Below are 19,518 nucleotides of genomic sequence, written 5' to 3'. Positions count from 1 at the left end.
TACTGGAGTTTCAGCTTTATCATCATTCCTTCCAAAGAACAGCCAGGGCTGATCTCCTGTAGAATGGACTGGTGGGCCCAAGTTTCACATAAAAAAAAAAACCTGTAAAAAAGACTAGACCTTCGCCCGGCCACGCCCACAGCTAAGCCCCGCCCAGGTGGGCTGCGCAGGCGCTCCCCGGCCAGGCCGCTGAAGGCGGGGCGAAGCCCTAGGCGCTCGCTCGGCGGTACCAGCGCGGGCCGCCGCGGCCGCCAATGAGATGGTGCGGCCGGCAAGCGCGCGCTGGGGGCTCCGCGCCGCTTCGCCCCGCCCCTCTGCACGACACGCACGGGGCGGCGCACAGGTGGGCGGGGCCTAGCGGCGCAGCTTGACGGCGGCGGGACCCTGCAGGCGCTTCCTCGGCGGCGGTGGCCCACGCGGCTCGCGAGCTCAGCGGGGCAACATGGCGGACGCGGAAGGTGAGGGCGGTTCTCCGGTGGTTGGCCGGCCGGGCCCGGGTCGCGACCTCCGACGGGGGGAGCCGGGGGTGGGGGGTGGCGGACATCGAGACCAGAACTGTCCGCTGGCTCCAGCCGCCGCGCCTCCCGCCGACCTTGTCGCTTGGCCTTGGCTCCACGGGGTGAGGGCGAGAGATTGAGAGGCCCCCGCGGTGACGTGACGCCATGAGGCCCAGGCCTCCCGCCGACGGGGCCTGGGTCGCGCTCCCCCGTTCTGCCGCCGTGGTCAGCGCCGCACAAGGAAGGAAAGAGAAGGGGCCGAGGGGCTCGGGCGGGCGCGGAGCTCCTAAGCGAAAAAGTTCTAGGGGCCCCAAGCCCTCGAGGACCGTCGGACGGTCCCTGACGGAACTTGCGGGCTGAGGGCCTTTCAGCCCCGCGCGGCCACGTGGTGAACCGGGCTGGAGGGGGACACGTGCGCCTGCTATCGCGAGCCCGCCCGGCCGCTCCGGGCACTGGCCTGACCCCCCTCGCTTTCCCTACGAGCCTATACCAGATGGCCGTTTTTCAGCTTCCCTGACGCGTCCTCTATTTTCAACTCGATCGCCTTGATTTTCGGGGAAAACTCCCAATTCTTGTGTGTGTTTTTTAAGTCCTTATTTTGCCGAAGAAACATAAGAAGAAAAAGGAGCGGAAATCATTACCAGAGGAGGCTGTGGCGGTGAGTAGGAATATTTTTACTCTGCTCCGACTCAAAAGAAAGGTTTCTTAGAGGCCAGATTGCAGAAAAGAACTGTTTCTGAAGATTTTGAAGGAATGGGGTGTCATCGTTTGCGGTCGTGAGATAGAAACTATAAAGCTCCATCCAGCCTAGGTCTCTGCTGTCAGGCACACTTTGCTAAATGGTGTTGCCCACAGTGACTGCTTTCCCTGAAATTGTCTTTCTTATCAGACCCACTATCCCTCTTTTCTCTTAAATTGGCTATTCCCATCTTGGTGCCACTTCACTTATTTTTCTCAATTCTTCGTTTATTTCTTCTCTTTCTTATGGAGATCTCAGTGAATAGGCATAGACACCTTGTTTTTAATTGCACAGGTGTAGACTTTGGTGGTTGTAATAGAAGGGTTCACATTCAAGTGGGGAGTCTTAACAAGTTGTGTTTCTGTCCTCTGGAAGGAAATACAACATGCTGAAGAATTTCTCATCAAACCTGAATCCAAAGTGGCTCAGTTGGACACGTCTCAGTGGCCTCTGTTGCTAAAGGTATGTGTTTTTCATCACCTCAACGTCTGGCTTTTACACTGTTAAGAATGGATCCTGGACTTAGGCAAGGCTAGGTGAGGCTGCCTAAATCAGTGTTCCTCAAGGTAGTTGAGATGAAGACCCGAGTTGTTGTTTTTTTTTTTTTTCCCTTAATTTCCAGTGTACCCAACACTTGTGGAATACAGGTAAATTTTGCAACAATGTGAGACTGCTATCAAATTTTATAAACAATTCTCAATTTCTGTACTTAGCTTCACTTTACAGACATTTACTGGTTTGTGGAGTAATATATGCTTTACAGCATAGGTTTCGATGCTAGACCCCTTTGGGTCAGGCACTGTTGTGACCTTAGGCTAATCTTGACCTCTCTGAGGCTCCTGGCAAATAATACCTGCTCTTTCAGAAGGCCCACTGAGGGTTGCAGGAGGTGATCCATGAAACGTGCCGAAGTGCCCAGCATGTATCACGTACTCTAGAAGTTATTGACTATTGTGTTGGGTTTTTTATAAAGTAGTTCAGTAACGAATAGAGTTAAAATTTCGATACTGACATAATGGGTGCCAGCTATGAGATTAGGAGGTAAGTTTACTGAAAGACAGGATTCTCTGGTGGCTCAGACGGTAAAGTGTCTGCCCGCTATGTGGGAGACCCGGGTTCGATCCCTGGGTCAGGAAGATCCCCTGGAGAAGGAAATGGCCACCCACTCCAGTATTCTTGCCTAGAAAATTTGAATCAACCACTAAATAGGAGGTTAAATATGAGATTTGTTTATATAATTCAATGCAGTTGAATTTCTGCTTGGCCAGGTGTGTCTGCCATTTAGATAGCGTCTGGTTCTCTTATTTTTACCTGCCAGTAAATCATGTTGGCAACAGTCCTACCATCATGGAATGTAAAATCTAAAGGTGGGAGAAACATGCTGCTTGTGGGAAGTACCAACATGAAGCTAATGAACTTGCACTGAAGGGAGCGTTTTCAGACTGGTGGTGGAAGCTTGGAAAGAGAGAGGAGAAGCAAATATAAGGAGTGGAATGGGAGCGTCGAAGGCAGGAGTGAGCTGGTCAGGTGTTGCCAGTCATCCTTCAGCTGGCTACCTTTGGTCCCTGAAAAAAATCAAAACTAGTCTGTATTTTACGCATAAGCCTGTGCAGTGAAGCCACATTTGTTCGTAGGACCCCAGGAGGTCTTCTTACTTGGGTAATTTCTCCAGCATGTAGTGGGGCTTAGCAGTCTCTCACAGCAGATAATGGAAATACAGGAGCAAGATCCAAAACAGGAACCCAAAGGGTCGCCTTATCATGGTTCGTAGTGGTCCTGACTTAATTTTCTACGTGTTAATGATTTATTGCTTATTTTGTGTTTTATCATTGCTTTCTAGAATTTTGATAAGCTAAATGTAAGGACAACACATTACACACCTCTTCCTTGTGGTTCAAATCCTCTGAAGAGGGAGATTGGGGACTACATCAGGTAAGTATGTTTGGAGCAAGCACTGTTCACACTTCTTTGCACAGTGACCCTTTCACATCAGTTATTCAAGGAGGTGTGACATGCCCTCAATATATATGATAACCTGTGCCCATGGTCAACACTTGGTTTTTACTCTGCAAATTTAATTTTCATCCGAGGCCCAGAGTTGATGATACAGTAATTTCTTTCCCAATCTAGGACAGGTTTTATTAACCTTGACAAGCCCTCCAACCCCTCTTCCCATGAGGTGGTAGCCTGGATCCGGCGAATACTTCGGGTCGAGAAGACGGGACACAGTGGAACCCTGGATCCCAAGGTGACTGGTTGTTTAATAGTGTGCATCGAAAGAGCCACTCGCTTGGTGAAATCACAGCAGAGCGCAGGTAAATCAGAGTGGGAGGAAGGATGGGGCAACTTGAAGCTGGGAAGGCTTTCTGTGTTTCCTTGCCCTTCTGCATGTGATTTTTCAGAAGTGATTTCTTACATTGGTAAAATCTTACAAACAAACAAAAAAAACAGAAGCAAGGGATACTTTGGCTTGGTATGTGCCTTCTGTTTTCTGCCAGATCCTGATGAGGCTGCCTTGTTGGGAGTTCTGGGTGCTTTTGATAAACATGTGGAGCCAAGTGGATCTGCTTTTAGCCCTGAGGCAGAGCTGAGTCCAAGTCTGACTGCAGGCCTGTCACTTCAGGCTCCTCGAAATACCCTGCAGCTTCTGCCTAAAATAATGCTTCCTTGTCATCAGGGAAAATTCTACTTGGCCTTGCAAGGTGCCCTCCAGGCAGACTGTCCACAGGTGTTCTTGTCCTTCTCAGCATGTTGAGAATTGAACCTACGACATTAGGGTCTTTGTTCCTTTCCTACATCTGCACCCTGAAATCTGTCTTCCTGCAAATTTGATAGAAATTTTCCTGCTTTCCGTGGCTGCACAAGATTACAAGTGATACAAGCATATAGGAAATAACAGCAAACTCGGTGGCCACACCTGACTACTCTTGTCATTTTACAGGCAAAGAGTATGTGGGGATTGTCCGGCTGCACAATGCTATCGAAGGGGGGACTCAGCTTTCCAGGGTGAGTCTGTCATTGGAGGGAACCCACCTGAGCCACTGGGCCAACCTGGGCAGGTGACTGCAGATGGCAGAGATACTTCTGCTCATGTCCCTTCTGAGGAGGCTTCTGATCAGTCCTGAGCCACCCGTGTGGAGTTCAAAAATTGAAAGGCCCTTTTAATGATTGCAAGAGAACTTCTGTGTGTCACTTGTGCCCTTAAACTCCTCAAATCTGCCCTTTGATCGTCTTTGAGAGTCCATGCAGTAAGAGCAATTTCGTTTGTGTTTCTTCCCAGGCCCTAGAAACCCTGACAGGTGCCTTATTCCAGCGACCCCCACTCATTGCTGCGGTAAAAAGGCAACTCCGAGTCAGAACCATCTACGAGAGCAAAATGATTGAGTATGACCCTGAAAGACGATTAGGTGGGTCCTCAGGCCTGTGGGGCGCCGAGCTGACACAGAGAACTCTGGTGTCGAATGAATTTTCCAGAATCAGAGTCTGGTAAAAGTAGCTGCCTTGAGCGTATGGGGTAGTTGTGGCCTGTGTCATCTCCAGTTTCGCTGCTGCAGGTAGAGAATAACTGGGTTTCTCACCTGGTCATGTGTTTACTTAAAGAAAGTGAATTCGCTCAATTGTGTCCAACTGTTTGCGACCCCGTGGACTGTAGCCCACCAGGCTCCTCCATCCATGGAATTTTCTAGGCAAGAGTACTGGAGTGGGTGGCCATTGCCTTCTCCAAGGGATCTTCCTGAGCCAGGGATCGAACCCAGGTCTCTCCCACATTGCAGGCAGACACTTTACCATCTGAGCCTCCACAGAAGCCCACCCTTTTATAATAAAAACTATTCAGTGAGTTAAGCATAGAAGAATAATTCCTCAACCTGATACAGGTATCCATAAAGAAAGACTTAAAGTAAACATCATACTCAATACCTTTCTCCCTAAGGGATTCCCTGGTGGCTCAGACGGTAAAGTGTTCTGCCTGCAACATGGGAGACACAGGTTCAATCCCTGGGTCGGGAAGATCCTCTGGAGAAGGAAATGGCCACCCACTCTCGTACTCTTGCCTAGAAAATTCTATGGATGGAGGAGCCTGGTGGGCTACAGTTCATGGGGTCGCAGAGTTGGGCACAACTGAGCGACTTCACTTTCTTTTCTTTCTTTCATGTGTTTACTTAGGAAAATATGTGCTACTTTTGTGTGTGCGTGTGTTTTAGGAATCTTCTGGGTGAGTTGTGAGGCTGGCACTTATATTCGGACGCTGTGTGTTCACCTTGGTTTGTTGTTGGGAGTTGGTGGTCAGATGCAGGAACTCCGGAGGGTTCGTTCTGGAGTCATGAGTGAAAAGGTATGTCATAGGTAGGAGTTTTTTTTTTTTTTCTTAAAGCCGGCTGATACTTAGATCTTCCAGCCCTTGGTGGAACTCTACCTACCTCCCATCTCAGATAAGGCAGTTTCCAAAGTGTTGAGTTCAGTCCGGGGCAGCTTCCCTGTTCTGTTAATTAAACTTTGGGACATTAAAACACAGGCTGGGGTGTGTGTGGATGGAGACTGTTACTCTATTCGTTTACTCCCTAGCCTCCAGATATGCCTGCTTAGGTTTACTAGACCACCAGTTACAGAGGTGACTGAAAACAGACCAAAGACTAATGAGTTTGGACTAGCAGACGAGACAAAACTGATTCAGTGTTTGGAAGTGTGAGGTCCATTTTCTATTGGGAGTACAATGGCACTTTATTAATTTTCATGTGTGGCTACTTCCCAGGACCACATGGTGACGATGCATGATGTGCTTGATGCCCAATGGCTGTATGATAACCACAAGGATGAGAGTTACCTGCGGCGAGTTGTTTACCCTTTGGAAAAGCTGTTGACGTCTCATAAACGGCTAGTCATGAAAGATAGTGCAGTAAGTTCTGTTTGCACAAAATGGGAGCTCAGGAGAGGAGATGTGGTCCATGGCCTGAAAATTTCATTCTATTTAAAGAGATAAAATAGGATTTTGTGATCTTACAACCGCTATTTTCCTTGGGGTTTCTTTTCTTTTTTTCTGGTTTTGTATATTGAACACTGGATTAATTTATTTTTGTTAATGGAAGTATTTATGATTAACTTTATTAAGTGAAAACCAAATATAAAGTAAAAGTTTAATATTGGGCCTGATTCCATTAAATGTTTAGAGTAAGTAACTTGGTTCAAGAAATAGACTGTTAGTGGTACATAAAATTTGCTCTTCCCGTAAACTGGTAGTTTTGCATGTGCCTAAGACACCTTGGTTTTTTTTTTAAACTATTGCTAGAAAAAGTTGTTTTGATGGGGATAAAAGATTGAGATTAGAGAGTTGGCTAGTTCTCCTTTCGGAATCTCCATTAAAAGCTTTGTTGAAATCCCAATTTGAGGCCATAAAACCTAAATATCGCGGAGATTATCAAGCCTTTTTTCTTAGTATGCATACTAAATAATCTCATAGAAAGTAATCATTTATATATTTAATAATTTGAGCTTGTTCATTCATACTCAGATCTTAAACTATATACATGTTTGACTGTATAGATGTTAGAGTTTATAATAAAAGACAAAAAACTGAAGAGGCATACCACAATCTGCTCCTATAATGATAGAGAAAAAAGTACACAAGACAACGTGAATGTGATTCCCTTTTGATAGGGTCAAATTAGTGGCTTCTGGGGGAATTTCAAGGGAGGAGAGAAATATGGCGAGTGAAGACAAGACCCTCAGGGTGGATTGAACACCTCAAGTGTGGGCAGACTCAGGGAGAGTTGGCCTTGACATGTATCTCTGGGTCCGTAAAGGACATGTCAAAACGTGTAGCATTGGTTCAGCAGGCCTTGGCAGTGTTGCTTGTGCATTCCTTTGGGGATGTAATTATTACCTAGGAATATGACCTGGGAAGGTAGTTATTACCTAGCTCTATTAGGGTGTTTTCCCTTCATGCTGAGACATAGAGAACAGGTAAACTCTGGACAGGAGTAGCGACTTCAGCCCTGGTTACATTTCTGAATCAATCTGTGGTGGGTGGCAGCTGTGATCCAAGCTGCATGGCAGGCTGTGGATGCTGTCGGGCCTCTGGGACGGGTAGGGGGTGCTCACTGGTCCCCCTGACCCACTTTGGCCCAGTGTGGGGTGGGGCAGAGGGCAGGGGCTGCCCTGTGACGGGGGCACTCATGGTGCTGCCATCCTGCCAGGTGAACGCCATCTGCTACGGGGCAAAGATCATGCTCCCAGGTGTCCTGCGCTACGAGGACGGCATTGAGGTCAATCAGGAGATCGTGGTCATCACCACCAAAGGGGAGGCAATCTGCATGGGTAAGAGGCAAGCGGCCCTTGTCCGCTCTGCACCATCACAGCCAGGCTCCCTTGGAGGGGGTGCCCGAGGCCTGGCTCCCTCGGGGTGACCGAATAAATCCCTGTGTTCCTTGGGGTCTGTGGGGTGGTCACAGCACAAAGGTCCAGTTCGGACAGGCATGTGTGAGAAGGGGTCAGCGGGGTTTCCTCTTGTCCCGCCAGCTGCTGTTAGGAGCCTTGTCTCAGTAGTTTAGCTCTCCAGTGAGAGAAGAAATCATCAACAGATGGGGAATAAAGGTGGTAACTGTGGAGCCTTCAGTCTGCTCCCTCTCTGTGCAACGCTAACTTGCACAACTTTAGCTACTGTTGGATTGTCCCCGTCTGAGCTCCAAGCATGACATGTATGTCTTTGGGATTCATTATCAAGGTGGCCCTTCCCCTCTGGCTGCTAGCCACTCTGTGGCCACCTTGATTGTGCACAGCTAGAAAGGGATCCTGATGACACACTTTATTCCTGGTGTAAATAATGCACATTAAAGAGCTTTGGATGTATCGGCCTGGCCAAAAAATGGGTTTGGATTTTTCTGAGACATGTAACTGAAAAATGTGAACTTTTTGGCCAGTTGAATACTTAAGAAGTCTCCTCTGAGGACGTCCAAAGCATAGGTTTTGATGAGTGTGATCAGTATCAGTATTTTTTTGCACTTGATAAGTGGAACATGATTTCACAGGCTGTCTTCCCCTGATGGTGAATTTTCTCCATATGCAACTCTCCGCAATGGAAACCTCAAGGCAGTAGAGCTTAAGAGTTTTATTTCAACAATGAGATTGTTTTCTAAAAAATCATCTATCTGTTTGGCTGTGTTGGGTGTTAGTGGTGGCACACAGGATCTTTCATTGTGCTATGTGGGCTTCTCTCTAGTTGTGCGTGGTCTCACTGCTTATGGCACCCCGGAGTAGGTGCCCTGTGGCATGTGGGATCTGAGTTCCCCAACTTGGAATCGAACTTGTGTCCTGTGTATTGGAAGGTGAATTCTTCACCACTGGACCACCAGGGAAGTCCAAGCTTACAAGTTTTCAAGAAGTTTGTAAAACTTGTATAAAACGGCGGCATTTGGCCTCACTGGTTATCAAGTCTTTCCTTTTATCTCTTTCCAACACCTGCAGCAATTGCATTGATGACCACAGCAGTGATCTCCACCTGCGACCACGGCATTGTAGCCAAGATCAAGAGAGTTATCATGGAGAGAGACACTTACCCTCGGAAATGGGGTTTAGGGCCAAAAGTAAGTAAGTGGGACTGGGCCTGTGCCCTGCACAGCATTGTGTTTTGCTTTGTTGAATACTCGAGCAGCTCTTGGTGTGTCTCCACTGCCATGTCCTGGCATTGTGCCAGGCCCTGGGAAGTCGGTGCTGGTTAGAAATGTGCCTCACTTGGACCTGAGGATCTTTAGGCTAAGGGGATGGTAGATGGACCTCAGTCCACTTGCACCACGGACGGGATGGTGGCTTTTAGCATAGTTGAGGGCCCTGCGAAGGGGTGTGACAAGGTCCCTGGCACCTCGAGTCCACCATGAGGGCTTTGGCCTGGTCAGGGAATCGGGGCAAGGGATCTCTGCTTGAGCCACTCCAGTGGAAATACACGATGTGAGATACTGAGGTGAAGCGGGGAGGGAAGCGTCTGGGGCCGCTGGAATGGCAGGTGGTACAAATGAGACCGCAGAGGCTCCCAGGAATACAGCAAGCCCTTTGAAAGTCCCATGTCTGCACCCGTGGAAGAGAGGGTGAGTTCCGAGTGCTCTGCTGTGTGTGTGTGTGGTTATGATATCTGCTTTGCATCGACACTATTGTAACCTGGACACCCTGTCGGTCCTCTAGGCGAGTCAGAAGAAGCTGATGATCAAGCAGGGCCTTTTGGATAAGCACGGCAAGCCGACCGACAGCACACCTGCCACCTGGATGCAAGAGTACGTCGACTACAGGTGAGGGTGGCTGTTGGCCAGCCCCGCAGTGGATAGGGGGCCTGCCTCAATGCCGGGGTCCCTTGATGGCAGGGGAGGAGGGAAGGGCGTGGAGCTCCAAGTGTTGGATGCCGCCTCCTGTCCACTCTGGTGAGGACCTCAACTTAGTTCGGTTCAGTCCAGTTGTTCAGTCATGTCTGACTCTTTGCAGCCCCATGGACTGCAGCACGCCAGGCCTCCCTGTCCATCACCAACTCCCGGAGCTTGCTGAAACTCATGTCCATTGAGTTGGTGATGCCATCCAGCCATCTCATCCTCTGTTGTCCCCTTCTCCTCCCACCTTCAATCTTTCCCAGCATCAGGGTCATTTCAAATGAGTCAGCTCTTCACATCAGGTGGCCAGATTGTTGGGAGTTTCAGCTTCAACATCAGTCCTTCCAATGAGTACGGAGCCAGTAATGGAGGAAATGTGCTCAGGGAAGGGCTGTTGGGACTCGCCTTGGGGGCTGGCGCTGAACCCTGGCTGCCCCAGGCAGGTCAGGGCATTGGGCCCCACACAGCCAATGGTTATCCCTTGCCAGCCTGGCTTGTGGGACTCTAGACAGAGTCAGGCTGCAAGTGGCAGTGGTGAGCTCTTCTGTCCAGCATCAGTGTTCTACAGTGGCTTTCGACTGGCCGGATATGCCTTTGTGCAGCCGGGCCTCTGAGGACAGCAGGTCCGTGACCCTTACCCTTTGCTTCTGCTCCTCTAGTAGCAATTCTGCCAAGAAAGACGTGCCACCCAAAGCAGTCAAAGCCACGCCGGTAGTTGCTGAGGTAGTGAAAACCCCAAAGGTGAGTGGTGTGCCGTGCTGGCTTTGGAACACTCCACCCAGCCGCACCAGCTGCTGGTCTGTTGTGTCTGTTGGGGGTTCTGTGGGCCTGGGGGTTAGACTGGCCTGGGCTGCCAGCTGAGCTCAGGCCACAGCTGTGGAACAGAGTGGGGTCAACGGGTGGCAGGAGCATGTTGGAATCGAGATCGGGATACTCGAGGCCAGGCAGAACTCGGCAGAAGGCCAGCAAACACCTGTGCACGTGGTGGCTTCAGGGCTGGGGGCCGCTGGCATCAGATGGCACAGTGGCTTGTCTGTTTCTGCGGGTGGCACCAAATTTCCTGAAAAGGGCCTGCCGTGGAACCTGGCAGGTGGGGTTCCTGACCCACCTGCCCCCTCTGAGGACTCCCTGGAGCACCCCAGGGAGGAGGCGGCCTTTCTGTGTTGCCCTGGCACTCCGGCTGTGCCCCCGGCTTCCTGGCCTTCAGGCATGACAGTCTCTGAATGCCTGCTAAACCAGGCCCCTTCAGGGGTTTTCGCAAACTTCCTCTCGGGTCCCATCAGGATCCTCTTGGCGGGCTGGCTCCCCACCTTTTGTGACTCACTGAAAATGTTCTTGTCCACGTTGGTCTCGGATCTAATGTGCATCCGTGGTCTCCACCTTAGCGGAAGCGAGAGAGCGAGAGTGAGGACACATCCCCGGCGGCTCCGCAGGTGGTCAAGAAGGAAAAGAAGAAGAAAAAGAAGGAGAAGGCCAAAGCTGCTGCGGAGAAGCCAGGAGCTGGGGTGTGTGCAGGCAGGCCCAGGACCCGGGCCCCCATGGGTCCCTGAGGGGAAGGCATTGCCCACTGCCTGGGAGGGACGATGGGATGGGCCCAGGTTTCCTAGCATCGGCTCAGGATTCCGTGCGTGGTGGGTTGGGAGGCTGCGGAGCTGGGGTACGTGAAGGCAAAGGCATCGGTGAAAAACTCAGGACTGCAATGCGCAAGATTGATGTCACCCAGGACATCCGAGTCATGAGCATCACCTTCTAGTGACCCCAACGGGGTGGGACTGGGAAAGTGGCAGTGCTTACGAGATGCTTGCTTTTCCTCCCAGGACAGTGACAGCACCAAGAAGAAGAAGAAGAAGAAAATCAAAGCGGAAATGGTCTCCGAGTAGGGGCGGCCACGTGTGGCACAGCGTCCAGGTGGGAGGAGCCATCAAAGCCTTATTGTGAACCTGGAGCTCCGTTGGTCCTCGAGGGAGGGGACCCGAGGTCCCCAGAAGGGCGGAGAGGCCAGCACGTGGGAGCAGCTCACAGAGCCCTTGCCGAGGCCCCCTGGCACGGCCGCCCCATCTCGTCCTGTTGTAAGGACCCTGGTGAAGGGGGTAGACTGGGCGTCATCCGCTGCTCTGCCCAGGAGACTCACAGCACCTCCCCTGCAGACCCAGCACTGCCCAGTGCCCACCCACGGCTGTTTCCTGGGGCCAGCTGATGATCCTGGGCCTCTCCCAGTTGGCTTCTCCACTTCCCTTGTCTAAAAAGTTTCTAAACAAAAAAAGGCAGTTCCACAAAATGGTCTAGAGCAAGTGAAAAAAAAAACAAAAACCAGAACTGAATCATGTTATTGAGGGAATAATCTTTTTTGCCAGCGTGCTGAGGACAGCAGTCTTGTGTCAAGAGTTCCCTCAGTCACCTGGATTTCCTTTCCAGGTGGAGGCCTGGCTGAGGGCTCTGGCACGCTTGTCTTGTGCGCTCTTTCCATGCCCTCCCTTGTGTACACTTCACAGCTTGTACATATACACACAACCTCAGGCGCCTGACTCCACCTGGCTAGTTGTGTTTGTGAGCTCAGTACCCCCCAAAAAAAACCATTCCTCCAGGCTTTGTTTTACTCCTCCGTTCCTTTCCCTGCTGGGAGAAGGTTGTAATTTTTACTTGATTAAATTTCCTTCTGAAGTTTTTTAAGTATTCCTGTTGGATTTTTCTTAATTGTTGATCTACAAGTTAGCAGAACAACAACAAAAAAAGACATGGCAATTAAAAATGTAGAGATCTTTATGTCCTAGTGGAAATGTGGTGCTTTTCCTGGATATGTGGTTACCTTTTTCTGTGTCTGGTAACATTTCCCTTGGGGCCTGGTGTGGGATCAGATACTCCGGCATCTTCAAGACACAAGATCACTGAAGAATCTTCCCCAATTCGGTGATCTCCACAATCACAGAGAGGAGAAGGTTCTCCATGTTTGTGGCAGGGGGATGTGGGGGACAAGGGGTCACTTAGGCAGCTGCAGACACATCTGTGCTCAGCCACGCCAAGAGCTGCTGAAGCTTGTGCTGATGGCTAGGGAGGTGATTTGGAACCAAAAACAGTATGTGGAGTGGTGGGGAGGGGCATGCGAATGCAGCGAGGGTCAGGGCCATGTTCCCAGTGATGGTTTCTGTTGGCCTCCACTGCCTGGGACCCTTGAGAGCCACCTGGACATGCCATCCCAAGGCTGGCTTTCCCCTGCCCTAGGCATGCCTGGACATAATGCCTCCAGAAGCGCCCATGGTGGGTTCCCATCCAGGGTAAGACACTTTCAGGTGCCTGTACATGGACACCAGCCTCATGTAAGTCTTGAGCTGCACCTGGGTTCCTGGGAGCCAATGGAGGAGTTTATTCTGGGGATGTCACCTTTACCCGGGCAGTCGGTATGGGTAGAGAAAGCTAAAAGGGAGTAGCTTTCAGGAGGAAAAGGAAACATCTGGTAGGTGTATCAAAATCAAGTCCAAAGCAAGTGGAAGCAAAACAGTTCAGAGCACGTTCCCCCTGCCCCGGAGCAGAAGGTAGAGTCAGTCCACTTACACTTTGGCTCCCAGCGCATCTTTGTACACCACACACGCGTGTTCATGTGCACACAGACACCGCCACCTGCACCCAGAAATCTGGTTGAGCCTGACCTCTAGGCTTAAGGTCGTCGCAAGCTTGAGAGACTTCAGAACACGGGAGAGGTATCTCCACATCCCAGGGGCTTGGGGCGTGGCTGGGAACCAGAGAGTTAAAAGGCACGAGCTCACTGGCATTTTAACAGCAATACCTTTATTGCTTTTGAGGGTTTCCCTAGAGCAGACCCATCCTATTGCACAGCTGTTTGATTTGGCAGGGTAGAAAGTCGCAGTGACAAATGCTTTCTTCAAAGACACATGAAATGCCCGGTGTGACCAAAGGTAAAAGGGGTGCAGGCTTCAGAGGGTCAGGGGGTCCATTGCTTTTCCTCCCTGTGGGCACCAGCTGTGATTAGCAGCTGCCTTGGCTGAGTGCTTCTGGCCCCCAGTGCGCAGGGATACTTTGGAAATCCTGCTCTGTCGGGAAATCAGCCCAGCCCTTCAGAAAAGTGAACAAGACAAGACACCCACCGGCCTTATGAGGAGGAGAGTTGCAGAGAGCTAGAAGCTGACACAAAGCTAGCAAGCCTGTGGTCTTAAAAGAGCAAGGCGGGGTGGACTTCCAAAGGCTGAACAGGGGCCCCCGGTCACTCCCCCCTATGCTGCAAAGCTTAGTAAACCCAGGAAACAGGCACCCACTGGGGGGAACGGCACGCCTGGTCAAATGCTTCTTGCAATGTCTTCAGCGTTTCCTCAACGCTGTTATTGACCAGCGAGAGGTCAAAGTAGTGTGCATACTGGCTGCGGATGGCCTCTGAGTCCTTCTGCAGCTGCAGCAGGGTGTCCGTCTGTGGAGGAGAGAAGGGAGAGGCCCATGGATGGAGCAGGCTGCGTGTGCTCTGCCTGGGAGGCCCAGGGCAGTTCAAGTGAAGGCCTTGATTGCCATGCCCACCACCCAACTTGAATCACATGCTGAAAAGCCTAAGGGCTTCCCTGGTGGCTTAGATGGTAAAGAATCTGCCTGCAATGCAGGAGACCCTGGTTCAATCCCTGGATCAGGAAGATCCCCTCGAGAAGGAAATGACAACCCACTCCAGTATTCTTGCCTGGGAAATCCCATGGATGGAGGAGCCTGGTGAGCTACAGTCCATGGGATTGCAAAGAGTCGGACACGACTGAGCGACTTTCATTCACTGAAAAAAAAAAAAGCCTAAAACCCTGAAGCCCTTGCCTGAGAATGTTAATTGGCTGGGGTGTGCAGAAGTGCTCCCTGAAGACGTCTCAGTAGCAATAAACACGAAAGTGAAAGGCAAAGTGCAAGTCACTCAGTTGTGTCCCAGTCTTGGCAACCCCATGGACTATACAGTCCATGGAATTCTCCAGGCCAGAATACTGGAGTGGGTAGCCTTTCCCTTCTCCAGGGGATCTTCCCAACCCAGCAATCGAACCCAGGTTTCCTGCATTGCGGGCAGATTCTTTTCCAGCTGAGCCACCAGGGAAGCCCAATAAACACTAAAAGGCCAAATTGAGGGGGGGTTGCAACTGATACTATTAAGGGCTAATGACCCTCACACAGAGTTCCCAGAAATTGATAAGGCCAGTGACCGAACAAAAATAAGCTCAGGAGCTGACCAGGTAGTTCAGAGAAAAACGGACAGACCTGGCCCTCGGGAGTCTAGACAAGATGCTTTACTGCTTCCAGTCAAACACCCAAGTTCAATGAGATTCCACTTCCCCATTCAACAGACTCCAAAGATGAAAGTGCAGGACATGCTCCTGAAACACGGGGGCAAGTCCCCTGCCACATCCCAAATTCCCAACACGACCCTGCCTGCAATCTCCCACAGACAGATTTGCACATGGGAGGCACATGCACAGAATCATTGATTGTTGTATTGATGCTATTAAAAGTTTTAAACCTAAACAGCCGTCAAGAAGGCAGTGAGGGAACTACAGTGAAGTCACTCACTCGTATCCAACTCTTTGTGACCCCATGGACTGTAGCCCACCAGGCTCCTCCATCCATGAAAGTTTCTAGGCAAGAGTACTGGAGTGGGTGGCCATTGCCTTCTCCAAGGGATCTTCCCGACCCAGTGATCGAACCCTGATCTCCCTCATTGCGGGCAGACGCTTTACCATTTGAGCCGGTAGGGAATCCCTAGGGAACTAAATAATTCTGCTGAATCCACACAACAGGAGACCACAGCTCCTGAGAAAGGCCCAGGAAGGTCTCCACAGATGCGTTCAGTGAAAAGCAAAGTGTCTGCAGTGGGGTTTGGAGCTCGTTGGCCCTAGGGACCCAGGAGGCTTCTCTACACGGTCACCCCTCCCCACAGCATGACCCCTGTGGGCCTAGGGCCACATATGTCCAGGGTCCCTGTCCCCCATATTTGTCCCTCTTAAGCCCACCATCCATCTCTGTGCTTCTGGAACAATGGCCTGGCTAGTGGGTTAACAACTCCTCATTGAACAGAAACTCCAATACTTTGGCCACCTGATGCGAAGAGCTGACTCACTGGAAAAGACCCTGATGCTGGGAAAGACTGAAGGCAGGAGGAGAAGGGGACAACAGAGGATGAGATGGTTAGATGGCATCACTGACTCGATGGACAGGAGTTTGGGTAGACTCCAGGAGTTGGTGAAGGACAGGGAGGCTTGGCGTGCTGTGGTCCATGGGGTTGCCAAGAGTCAGACACGACTAAGCAACTGAACTGAACAGACTGGATGCATCTGCTCTGTCCTCTTGGCCTCAAGGGCAGGAAGACAGCAGCAGCCAAGACGCTGAGCTCTGCCAGCACCCTGCCAACATCTGTCGGGTCTCCCACTCCCCTGCACAGACCCTACATTCCCACCTGAGTGCCTTGGTCAGTGGGTGCGATGAACACAATGAAAGGTGAAAGTTCTGCCGTCCGAACGATCTTCAGGGTCTGGGAAAAAAATGGAATGGAGGGAGGGAGAGAGAAGAGAGGGGAAAAAGAGTCAGTGGTCACAGCAGACCCCTGGCAATCAGCATCTTAGGGCCTCACCAAGGCCAGGACTATCTCCGGCATGGCTGGTCCAGGTCTTCCTCCTGGTGACCCCAGTGACAGCCCATGAAGCTGGGGTGCACATCCTGCAGGTCCCCCCGAGCTGTGCTCTTCAGCACCACGCTCTCCTCTGCTCCGGCCTTCCCCGCCGACCCACCTGAGGCTCGATGTCCAGGATGGCAACCTTGTCCTGCTTGTGAATCTGGTGCACAGTCTCGAACTTGGTGCCGAACATGTTGCCCTGGTAGCTGCCAAACTCCAAGAACTCGTTGGCGGAGATGCTCCGTGTCATCTCCTCCGTGGAGATGAAGTGATATTCCTTGCCATCTTCTTCGCTCTTCCTGGCCGGCCGTGTCGTATCTGCACCCCAAGAACCCCGATCAATCCCTGAGCCACTCGGGGGCCCCCCTCCACAGCTCCCAGGGCGCAGAACCCTAGCGTCGCCACCACCACCCCAGCTGCCTTTAGTGCAGGGGCTTCTGATTCAGGGAGTCTTCTAAGGGCTTCCCTGGTGGTTCAGACGGTGAAGCGTCTGCCTGCAAAATGGGAGTCCTGGGTTCGATCCCTGTGTCTGGAAGATCCCCTGGAGAAGGCAAGGGCCACCCACTCCAGTACTCTTGCTTAGAAAATTCCATGGCTGGAGAAACCGAGTGGGCTACAGTCCATGGGGGTCACCAAGAGTCGGATACGACTGAGCGACTTCACTTTCTTATTCAGGACCCTCAGGGCCTGACTCAAGAAAATGAAGCAGGCTGGGAACACGTTTAAATGCTCCAGAGTGAGCGACCATCCTCCTGCCATCATAAAGTTGCCTCTCTCTCCAACACCAACCCCAGGGATACAGAAGCTGGAAATCTTTGCAGAGCAGATCTGCAGAGACTTCACAGGCAGTCCAGTGGTTAAGACTCCACCCTCCAATGCAGGCTGGGGCACAGGTTTGAACCCTAGTCAGGGAACTAAGATCCCACGTGCCATGCAGTGTTGTGAAAAAATTTTTTAAATAAATAAATAAAACCGATCTGCAGGCTATATATAGTCTGGATTTCTTGGAAACGCACTGAAAGTCTCCCTTCTTTGACCCAACTTCTCCTTACCTTTTTCACCCACTCTTGCAAACTCAGTTTGCATTTTAAGTTATTGAATGACCCTATGTATTATTGAAGTGTCACTATGTCTCTTAGGCTGACCAAGAGCATAACTACTTTGTTAGTTGCAGCAATTCTGGGGACAAATTTGTATCTTTCCAAATGATCTTTTCTTTTGATCATCAAATGTTTGGGGGAAAAAATCACAAAGAAGGGACTTCCCTGGCTGTCTAGTGGTTAGGGCTCTATGTCTTTGCTGCCAAAGCGTGGGTTCAGTCCCAGCCAGGGAGATTGGGATATCCCCAGCTATGTGGCATGGCCAAGAAGGAAAAAAAAAAAAATCACAAAAAGACAGACCACTATGGAACCATGGCCCTCAGGCCCTTGAGCTACTCACACGGGGCAGGGTATGCAAACTTGTCCGGGTTCTGGCTGAGCAGGGCACTCTTGATGTGGCTGCGGCCCACCCCGCTGGCTCCTGCGTGGACAGAGGAGACAGGCATGCAGATCAATGCTTCCATTTCTTTCCCCAGAGACAAAGACAGGGCTAAAAAGAGGACTAACACATGGGTTTTCATCTCTCAGAGCCCACGATCAGTGACAGGTCAAAGCAAAGAGCATGGGCTTCTGAAGGGCTTGGGTCAGGAGGATCAAGGGTTTCAAGGCCTGGTGTCCTGATGACAATTCAGAACACAGCTGTAATTTGCACATAGGAGCTGGCTACCACAGGGCATTTTCAGTTTCTTTCTGAAGGCTATTTGCCTTCTTAGACTCCCCCCAAATGAATGGAACAGGCTTTTCCTGCAAGTTTAAATGGATCCTCTAACCAACTAACCTTTTCCCTCTAGAGACAGGGAGGATTTGCTCCATTTCAAAGAGCTCTGAATCCTTTTCTGGAGAATGCAAGCATAGGCCTAGAGCATCCCTACTGCTGGCCAGACAGATAAACCATCTAAAAGAATTAGTTGCTGAAAACTGTATCAGGTTTACCCTCTGTAGCAACGTGAACCAAGGTGAGTCCTGGTAAGGACTCAGTAAACTCTTAGATCTGCTCCATATGGAGGCCCAGGACACCCGATTTCTCGCTTCCTTTTCTTCCTCACTGCCCCCTACTTTTTTTTGGAGGAACAGAGTGGGGAGAAGGCATGGAGGTAGGTTACATCCTCCAGGCAGGGAGGCAATGGAGACAGGGTACATCCTGCAGGCAGGGGAACACAAACAGAAATGTTGTGTCCAGTAGCAAAGCAACAAGAAGATACCGATGAGAACCAGGGTCTTCCTCTTGAACGCGGGCAGCCGAACCACTTCCTCGTAGGAAACAACATCCAACTGGTCAAAAACTAGGGACAAAGAAAAGCAAGCCAAGGTCATCCCAGAGCTGGGCAAACCGGGCAGGATGAGATCAGCCAGACAGGCTCGCACACTGGTAGGGACAACTGCGGGTGGGACTGACCCTTGATGGTGGGTGCCCTTCCTTGGGGTCTATGTCTTGGTTTTCCCAATCCCCCTGCCATTGAAACTCAACATGGCTGTCAGTCAGTTCTTTGCACTCAAATTTTCTGTAAGCTTTTGGCCCCAGCTATCAGCCCCACCACTGTCATCTCCCCAGTACCGCCTGTACTGGCCTTTGTCTCAGGGGACGTTGAGTGTCATCCTGACTCTGATCCTGCCACCTCCCATGTCACACAACTGCCCTCTGTGGCTCCATGGAGACTCCCGACTTGGCAGGTGCTTTCAGGTCCTGTGATTTGCTCCTGTCTTTCTTGAAAATGCTCCCCGTAGGAAGGAGGCATTTAACAGACAGTAGCTCAGTCATGGATGATTCTTCCTTTCTTATCTACAACCTGCTTGTGCCCACGGCAGGTAAAGAACACAGTCAGAGTTAGTTCAGGAAAATAGGCCGCTGTCTGAAGTGGCTCAAACCCTGCACTGGGTCATACTGATGTCGGCTGATATATTGAGAAAGGTCTGGAAGGTGGTCAGGGTGGATCCTTGGAGGGAAAGCGTGATGAGCAGCCTTCCTCCCGCATGCCCTGTGTGGAACCGGGTAGAGGGATGTGGTCACAGGAGACCAGGAACAGCGGCGAGTCGGGGAGCGTACTTGCGCTGTGCTTCGCCAGGTACTTGTCTTTGTACTTCTTCTTTTTCCCAAAGGGGCTGCAGCTAGGGGCCTCACTTGGAGCAGAATGGGCCCCACTCGCCACTCGCCTGGAGGGAAGAGACAACAGAGGACATCGGTGGCTTCTTGGTGCAAAAG

General features: G+C 51.0%; 2 protein-coding genes and 1 non-coding gene across 4 annotated transcripts in view; 2 read left to right on the top strand and 1 right to left on the bottom strand.

Annotated features, from left to right (window-relative positions):
* Positions 1 to 322: 322 nt before the first annotated feature.
* Positions 323 to 12,254, top strand: DKC1 (dyskerin pseudouridine synthase 1). Of its 2 annotated transcripts, none has more exons than XM_070366401.1 (15): positions 323 to 458; positions 1,088 to 1,155; positions 1,612 to 1,698; positions 3,077 to 3,168; positions 3,367 to 3,551; positions 4,178 to 4,242; positions 4,517 to 4,643; positions 5,439 to 5,569; positions 5,987 to 6,130; positions 7,428 to 7,548; positions 8,695 to 8,813; positions 9,406 to 9,509; positions 10,244 to 10,322; positions 10,967 to 11,086; positions 11,399 to 12,254. In XM_070366401.1, the coding sequence occupies exons 1-15, from the start codon at positions 443 to 445 to the stop codon at positions 11,459 to 11,461; spliced, it is 1,521 nt and encodes a 506-aa protein (XP_070222502.1). In that variant the 5' UTR covers positions 323 to 442; the 3' UTR covers positions 11,462 to 12,254. The 2 variants fall into 2 exon arrangements, with proteins under 2 accessions (XP_070222502.1, XP_070222501.1); XM_070366400.1 differs by having other exon boundaries at positions 10,241 to 10,322.
* LOC138986554 (small nucleolar RNA SNORA36 family) lies at positions 5,677 to 5,808 on the top strand. Its single transcript, XR_011463367.1, has one exon. It is a non-coding gene; the product is annotated as a small nucleolar RNA SNORA36 family (small nucleolar RNA).
* A 1,088-nt stretch (positions 12,255 to 13,342) lies between the features above and the next one.
* Positions 13,343 to 19,518, bottom strand: part of MPP1 (MAGUK p55 scaffold protein 1) — a 32,861-nt gene continuing 26,685 nt past the window's right edge. Inside the window, exons 7-12 of the mRNA XM_070366402.1 lie at positions 19,363 to 19,469; positions 18,521 to 18,601; positions 17,659 to 17,739; positions 16,334 to 16,536; positions 16,003 to 16,077; positions 13,343 to 13,998 (exon numbers count right to left, since the gene is read on the bottom strand). Coding sequence (XP_070222503.1) covers positions 13,822 to 13,998; positions 16,003 to 16,077; positions 16,334 to 16,536; positions 17,659 to 17,739; positions 18,521 to 18,601; positions 19,363 to 19,469 — 724 coding nt within the window. The 3' untranslated portion in view covers positions 13,343 to 13,821. The remainder of the gene's footprint in view (positions 13,999 to 16,002; positions 16,078 to 16,333; positions 16,537 to 17,658; positions 17,740 to 18,520; positions 18,602 to 19,362; positions 19,470 to 19,518) is intronic.

This window comes from Bos mutus, chromosome X (assembly GCF_027580195.1).
Source record: "Bos mutus isolate GX-2022 chromosome X, NWIPB_WYAK_1.1, whole genome shotgun sequence".
Lineage (NCBI taxonomy): Eukaryota > Metazoa > Chordata > Mammalia > Artiodactyla > Bovidae > Bos > Bos mutus.
This window is presented reverse-complemented; position numbering and strand designations above follow the sequence as displayed.

Bases quoted from the DNA above. Each gene is read 5' to 3' on its own strand.
- DKC1 (XM_070366400.1), top strand. The intron at 4,644-5,438 runs GTGGGTCCTCAG...CGTGTGTTTTAG, and splicing joins TGACCCTGAAAGACGATTAG to GAATCTTCTGGGTGAGTTGT. The intron at 10,323-10,966 runs GTGAGTGGTGTG...TCTCCACCTTAG, and splicing joins AGGTAGTGAAAACCCCAAAG to CGGAAGCGAGAGAGCGAGAG.